The 7,487-nt window shown below is 34.4% G+C and overlaps 1 protein-coding gene across 3 annotated transcripts; it reads left to right on the top strand.

Moving 5' to 3' along the window:
* Positions 1-1,143: 1,143 nt before the first annotated feature.
* On the top strand, positions 1,144-5,332 carry LOC116109038. 3 transcript variants are annotated; one of them, XM_031395293.1, is made up of 8 exons: positions 1,144-1,761; positions 2,509-2,750; positions 2,852-2,974; positions 3,154-3,270; positions 3,360-3,542; positions 3,851-3,992; positions 4,556-4,712; positions 5,181-5,332. In XM_031395293.1, the coding sequence occupies exons 1-7, from the start codon at positions 1,356-1,358 to the stop codon at positions 4,705-4,707; spliced, it is 1,365 nt and encodes a 454-aa protein (XP_031251153.1). In that variant the 5' UTR covers positions 1,144-1,355; the 3' UTR covers positions 4,708-4,712; positions 5,181-5,332. The 3 variants fall into 3 exon arrangements, with proteins under 3 accessions (XP_031251153.1, XP_031251152.1, XP_031251151.1); XM_031395292.1 differs by having other exon boundaries at positions 5,189-5,331; XM_031395291.1 differs by lacking the exon at positions 5,181-5,332 and having other exon boundaries at positions 4,556-4,848.
* The last annotated feature ends 2,155 nt before the right edge of the window (positions 5,333-7,487 follow it).

Here is a 7,487-nt window from a genome sequence, read left to right on the forward strand (position 1 = left end):
TTTTTCTTCTTGTTCAAATTGATTTCTGTAAATTTTCTAAGCCTTTCATGGCGCGAGAATTGCAGAACAAAAAATTTTGAAGTTCATAGTCACTCAGCTGATTGGTCCTGTTTGGTGAAAGTGTTCATAGTAGCCTTGAATTAATTGGTCTTATTAAAGCTCATAAGCTTATAATAAGTAATTATTATTTCTGTTTAAGATTAATTAATTTCTGTTAATTATTATTGTTTTTTCTCTTAAAATATATTAAATACAAAATAATATGTCATTAATCTTAAATAGAAATAATAATATCTAGTAGCCTTAAATTAAGGGTTAAAATTGATGACATATCGTAAGTTTCTCTTAAAATTTATATAGAAATAATAATATTATTTAAAATTTTTGTATATATATTATCTAGTTTAACCTCACTCACGTTAAAATTAAGGGTAAAAATTGACGGGAAGGTGTGTATATGATAGTTTTTTAACTTAATGATTGTCGAGTATCAACTTATTTGAGTTCTAAAGGGGTGTAAGTGTCAGGAAATCTAAACTTCATAGATGAATTTGCTAAAGTTTGTGTAATATAATATAGTATCAACTTGATCTGGTTTGATGTAGCAACAAAAATCATAGGTAAACGATTAATAAGTCGATAGAATTTATAATATAGTGTATGAGTTGATAAATAATTACCGAATCTGTTTTGTACCTTTTATTATTATATTAAACATTTAACAATATGAAAATTTTTATTATTTCAAAAACTTTAAAGTAATTTATTGTTATTTCAATGCATTAATTTTTTTTTTCTGCAAGCTCCCTCCCAACTCCTAAGTGTATTGTTTCACTAAAAAACTACTAAAATTCTGAAAAACTTGTTAATTTTTATATATTATAATTCTTATTTAAAATATGTTAAATGCCAATGTTTCATGTTATAGATATTTTCTTTGAACAATTAAAATAATAAATATTCGTATAATTAATTTATGGCAAATTGAAAATTGTTTGAACCAAAAAAGACAATTCTGGCCGGTATGGCAACGTGTTCTAAGTACACACGTTTAAAATTTGCAGCATAACTCTAAGGTCACCCACCACCATTTCATATTTATTCATGGGACGCTAACCCCCAGCTCCTCACCTCTTTACGATTCTGCCAAAACCAATTGTTTGTCTTTTGTCCCACTCTCTCCCTACGTTACGTAACAGTCAAATCACAACCTGACACCTCATTTTCCCTCTAAAATATCTTAGTTTTTGCTTACGTGGCCACCTCCCACTGGTCATTCATATATATATTTGTCATCACAGACGCCTGAGCTTCCAGAGACGCTCGCAGTCTCTCACGCAGTTCGAGCTACGGCGATGGCTTCCTTGTCTCTATGTCGATGGTCTGTGAAGACCGCCGCTGACTCCTCCGCTATTGAGCTCTCTACAGATCCATGCAATTATCCGGTTTTATTTTTTTGTCAGAGTAAGCGACGTCGTTTCGTCGCTTCTGCTGCACACAACTCCTCCTCCTCCTCCTCCTCCTCTTCTGGTTCTAATGCGAGTTCGATATCGAAGAAGAGGATAGAATTAGATGTTTATAGCTCGAGTCAAAGGAAAATTGTTGATAATTCGAAAAACGAAGTCGTTTTAGCTTCTCGGAAGAGACGAACCATTAGTTTTAAGTCGCTGTTTGGGAGGAGATCGCTGTGGCGGAGGATATTATTTGCGTCTAAGAAAGTTAGGAGTATCATTTTGCTCAATGTCATCACTGTTATTTATGGTAAGCTTTTCTTTTTTTTTTCTTTTTTTTTTTTTTTGGGTGTTTGGTAGCTAAGAAAATTGAGTTAAAAAAAAAATTTGAAATTTGGATAAGTTTGGAGAATTTTTTTAATTTTATTTATTCTTCTTTACGTTTTGATTCGGGATTTGCTTATTTATATTTTGAGATTTTACTGAAATTGGTTGCTGTTTTTGTTGCGAACTTGCGATGAATACATTAAATTAATATGTTATTTGCTTCCATTCCACCTCATGTATCTATCAAAAGTTGTTAATTTTTCAATGAACGGAAGACATAATAGAATTGATAATTTTTTATTTATTAATTTTATAGAATTTGATAATCTCAGATACAATTGTCTGTAAATGAAAATCATAATTCCAGGCATTGCATATAACACCTTTTCTGCATGATAACACATAATCATAATTTAAGACTTGTGCTACTTAAGGTTGTTTGGCTGTTGAACAGTCCAAGGTTGTAAAGGTTTCCGTTGATAGTGATGAGTGGAACTGTAGTTAAGCATAATGATGAATTAGTGTCTGAAAGGCTTGATTCTGGGATTGCTATTTCCTTATCACTGGTTTTGTTACGCCTGATTCTTCTTGTTGATACCTATGCAGCATCGATCCATGCCTGGTTGCTTGCCTTCACTGTAACTCTTGTGAAATGCTATCTGTTGTGTACTCTCTAACAGCCATGGAAATGATGTAAAGGTTTTAACTTCAGTTTACTTCAATATTGTAGCAAGTAACATCCCTGTTCTGAAAGAGGTGGAAGCAATTGTAGATCCAGCAGCCTTCAATGCTATGAGATTTGCTGTGTCTGCCATTCCGTTCATCCCATTTATGTTGCAAGCACGAGATGATGTTGAGACCCGAAATGCAGGAATTGAGTTGGGTTTTTGGGTCAGTCTGGGGTATCTGATGCAGGCACTTGGATTAATAACATCTGACGCTGGACGAGCATCTTTTATATCAATGTTCACTGTAGGTTTCTTGATTAATCTCATTAATATACCAAAGGGAAAGTTTCTTACCCTCTGAGATACCTGAAGTATGATTATGGTATATTTTGGGTGCATTATCAGGTAATTGTGGTTCCCTTGCTTGATAGTATGTTGGGAGCAATAGTTCCTGCGTGGACTTGGTTTGGAGCTGTGATGTCTGTGGTAGGAGTCGCAATGCTGGAATCCAGTGGGTCGCCTCCAAGTGTAAGTGTTTTTTCAATTTCTACTAGCTGTTTCTTCATTCATATGGTGTTGTTAGAATATTTTCTGATGACCACACTGTAAGCATAAATGTTTTTTAAATGATGAATATTACTAAAAATAATTAGTTGAAGGTATTTGGTTTCGTGTTTATTTTAATGGTTTGCTCTATATTTTTACAGGTTGGAGATCTGTTAAACTTCTTAAGTGCAGTGTTTTTTGGAGTTCATATGCTAAGAACTGAGCACATTTCAAGAAGTACAAGTAAAAAGAACTTCTTACCTCTCCTTGGATATGAGGTTAGTTTATTGTCCAAATGCTTTTATAAAGTTGAACAAATGCAGCTTCTACTTCTTCATGCATGTTTGATTAATTTTATTCCTTCCAGGTTTGTGTTATTGCCCTCTTCTCTGTGACATGGTATTTTGTTGATAGCTGGTTTGGTAGTATTCAAAGCTGGGACCCATCATCTTTGACTTGGGCAGTTTTTTGGGATTTGATGGTTGCATTTCCATGGATACCTGCCCTGTACACAGGCATATTCTCAACAGGGTTATGTTTATGGATAGAGGTAAAAATTCATTGAATCTATGGAAACTTTATTTGGAGATTGAATATTTAAAACAAAACAATTCCAACTTCCCACAACAATATATTCAATAACTGACAGGCATGTTGTATTTTTAATCGTGTTCTCCCGTTTGATTCAACTCTGTAATCTGAGTTCACTTTATGTTAATCATAAAAGAAAATATAAAGGAACATTTGAAGATCCTATTTTCAGTATTCCCTTGAGAGAACAATTTGAAGTTGTCTTTTGATAAGGGCTTATATTAGCCATAAATAGTTTGTTACTAAAAAAGTTGATTTACTGTACAGATGGCTGCTATGCGAGATGTCTCTGCCACAGAAACTGCAATAATATACGGGTTGGAGCCTGTCTGGGGTGCTGGTTTTGCATGGTTTCTCCTTGGTGAAAGGTGGGGTGCGATTGGTTGGCTTGGTGCTTTTCTTGTGCTAGGTAATTTTTTTTTTTCTCTTAATTTTAAATAAACATTTGTAGACTGCAAAATGAGAAAGGGTTTAATAATTGCCTTGATATTGGCATAAACTCAGTGGCTGGAAGGGTCCTGTGTATGTATAGAAGGGAATAGAAATATAATAATTCTCATAATTGGATGTGCTTATAAATGCCACTTGTGGCTAAACTAAGGAACGTAATGAAACCATAATTTTAGACTTTGGGCTGGTATTACTCGTTGGACTTCTAATTTGTAATTGCCTTTAGAATGTATCAGAAGATACATAATGACTGGTTCTCAATGCAGTCTTCTTGGTACACTAGATGTAGCATTTCATGGTCTCACAGTGGATCTATTTAATTATAATCTTTATCTCCATGTTATTGCTTTGACAACAATATTTGAGCATCATGGTGGATTTTAACCATAGTACAATTATCACCAGTCTATACCTTTAAATATGGTGGTGTGTTTAAATGTTGAACTGGGATTTGCTTCTTTCAAAATTGGCATATGTACCTGCACAGTATTTATCAAGTGATTTTATTGCATCTCCATCTAGGTGGAAGCCTGACAGTTCAGCTCTTTGGATCGTCATCTCCCTCAGACTCCATTGAAGATGAAGAGAGAAGTAAGAAAGGTGATCAAGTAGAAAAGGGTTTATCCACCTCTCCAGTTGTCATCAGCCCCAGAGAAGATGTTCCTAAGCTATGAAAAAAGTAAGCCACATTTTTAGTAATTCCTTCCCTCCTGTTTCCAGAAGTCAATTTTGTATGCCTGAAGGCTTTCAGCCGTATATATGTATATATGTGTGTATATTCACAAAATGGAGCAATCAAAGAACTTCAGCATCCATTGTCGTCTTTACTTAATTTCTTACATAATCTTCATCCTTATCATCAATTGCTGAATAATCACAATTTGAATCACTATACATCTACAGTGAGAGTGGCGTAATAATCACTATTTATTCATCAATGACACTAAAACTTACTTAAAATCTGGGGTTACCATTAAAATTAATTTAAAAAAGATGATCTGGCATGATTCAAACCTAATTTTTATTTTTTTATTTTTTTATTTTTATTTTGAATCGTTTCATCTTTTAATCTTGATAATTTCACAGTTTTTTCTTATAAAATCTAATTTTAACCCATATTATAAGAAACTCATAGCTTATATTGAAGCATTCCAGCTCAGCTCAATTCAGCAGACTTCAGCAGCGTCAATATTCTAGCTCAGCATATCAGTCCGATATTGACTGAATGGTCAAAGAAGATAGTTAGCTATTTTGACTATTGTAACTATGGTTAGTTGAAGTTAGTTAAGATTGTTACTTGAGTTAGTACTACAGTTGAATTAGTACAAAAGTTGCATGTAAAGTAGTCGACTGCAATTTTTTCACAATCTAATAAAATCAACTTTCCCAAAATTCTCTCTCCAAAATCTAATATGATATTAGAGCTACAGGATTATTTCTTGAATATGCAGCAGGAGATTCAAACTAGGAATGTTTGACAGTTTGCTTGACTGATAATTAGCTAACTCAGCTATTCGAAGGTTTGTTCGATCTGCTAGCTCAAGTTGATAGATGTTTAATTGTTTGTTTTTGCTTGATCTAGGTCAGTTCAACAAATTAACTCCAACTTAGTTTACAAGTTTGGCTACAAGATTTGTTTCTTTTGCGCTATTGTAGAAGAAATTACACGAAATAATGAACCCTAGTAGTGAGATGACAATGAATCCTATAGATTCAAACTCTCCACTATAGATCCACTCATCGGATACTCCAAGATCAGTATTAGTGACAGAGCAACTCACAGGAACTACAAATTATGGCATCTGGAGTAGGGCCATGACAGTATCACTTCGAGCCAAGAATAAATTGGGATTTGTCAATGGTTCATGTAAAAAACCAACAGATTTAACCCTTGGTGTGCAATGGGAAAGATGTAACTCACTAGTATTAGCTTGGATTTTCAACACGGTGTCGAAAGAGATTTTCAATGGAATAGTTTATCCCATTAGTACACATCAAGTGTGGCAGGATCTTCAAGAGTAGTACTACAAAATCAGTGGAACTAGAATTTATGGAATACAGAGGGAGATAGTTAATCTGACACAAGGAACCATGTCAGTGGCAATCTATTATAATAAGCTGAAATCCTTGTCGGATGAGTTGAGTTCATTGATAAGCTTACCACCTCCAGACAGTATAGCTGCCAAGGCTTATCTTGATCACTTGAATCAACAAAAATTGTTGCAGTTCTTGATGGGGCTAAATGACACTTACTCTATGGTAAGTAGCCAAATATTATTGATGTCACCATTGCCTTCAGTGAAGCAAGCTTACTCGGTTGTTAACCAAGATGAAATCCAAAGGATTTTAACAAGGGCCAACAATGTTGGTCCAGATGTGACTACTACCTTATATGCTCAGAACACGCAGAAGGCGCAAAATCATAATCCAAAATATAAAGGCAAGAAGCCTTACATAGAATGTGACTTTTGTCATTTGCCAGGGCATAAACGTGATACTTGTTACACAGTCCATGGCTATCCAACATGTAACAAAGGGAAAATGAATGGATCCAAGAACAAATCATTAGCAAATCAGGTGCAATTTGCTGTTCAAGGAACTCTTGTTTCGAATACTCCTATAGATTCATCAAAAAGATCTTTTGGAGCCATTCTCTCAGCTAAAAAATACTCTCAACTTCTCCAGTTACTTGGCAAAGAAAATATGCCAGCCTTAGCAAACATAGCAGGTAATACAACTTCACTTTTGTCCTGCTTAAATGAAACTGATAGTTAGATAATAGACTCAAGGGCAACTGACCATATGACCAGTAGATTATATAGTCTAAACTCTCCTATTGATATGGAATCCAACCCAAATGTCTATGTTGGCCTACCCAATGGAACCAAAACTAGGATTAGGCACACTGGTTCTGTTAAATTGGATGACAAAATTAGTCTTGATCATGTTTTGCATTTACCTAATTTTAAATATAACAATTTTTCAGTTTTGAAATTTACTTCATCCAATAATTGTGTTGTCACATTTTACCCTGGTTTCTGCTTAATCTAGGACCTCTGGAGTGGCAAGTTGAAGGGGATTGGTAAAAAATTCTAAGGCTTGTACTCCATGTTCCTCTTACACAACATTTATCACACACTCTGGATGTTCATGCACTTGCAAAAATACTTTCCTCAAATGTAGTTTGTAATGCAGTAGTAAATAAAGGTTTAAGTCCTAGCACAAAATCTATTTTTTCTAGTTCACAAACTATACCACATCCCCTTAATGAACCTAAAGCATTAAGCCCATCTAATCTTATTGAACCCAAACCCTTAGTGCAATCTAATCTTGCACCCTTAAGAAAATCAACCAGGCCTACAAAACCACCTATTTGGACTACTGATTTTCATTGTCCAACCATTTCCTCTACCTCACAAACTCATTGTGTACAATACCCAAGTATCAAGTATGT

Source organism: Pistacia vera, unplaced genomic scaffold (genome assembly GCF_008641045.1).
Source record: "Pistacia vera cultivar Batoury unplaced genomic scaffold, PisVer_v2 Contig570, whole genome shotgun sequence".
Taxonomy (NCBI): Eukaryota; Viridiplantae; Streptophyta; class Magnoliopsida; order Sapindales; family Anacardiaceae; genus Pistacia; species Pistacia vera.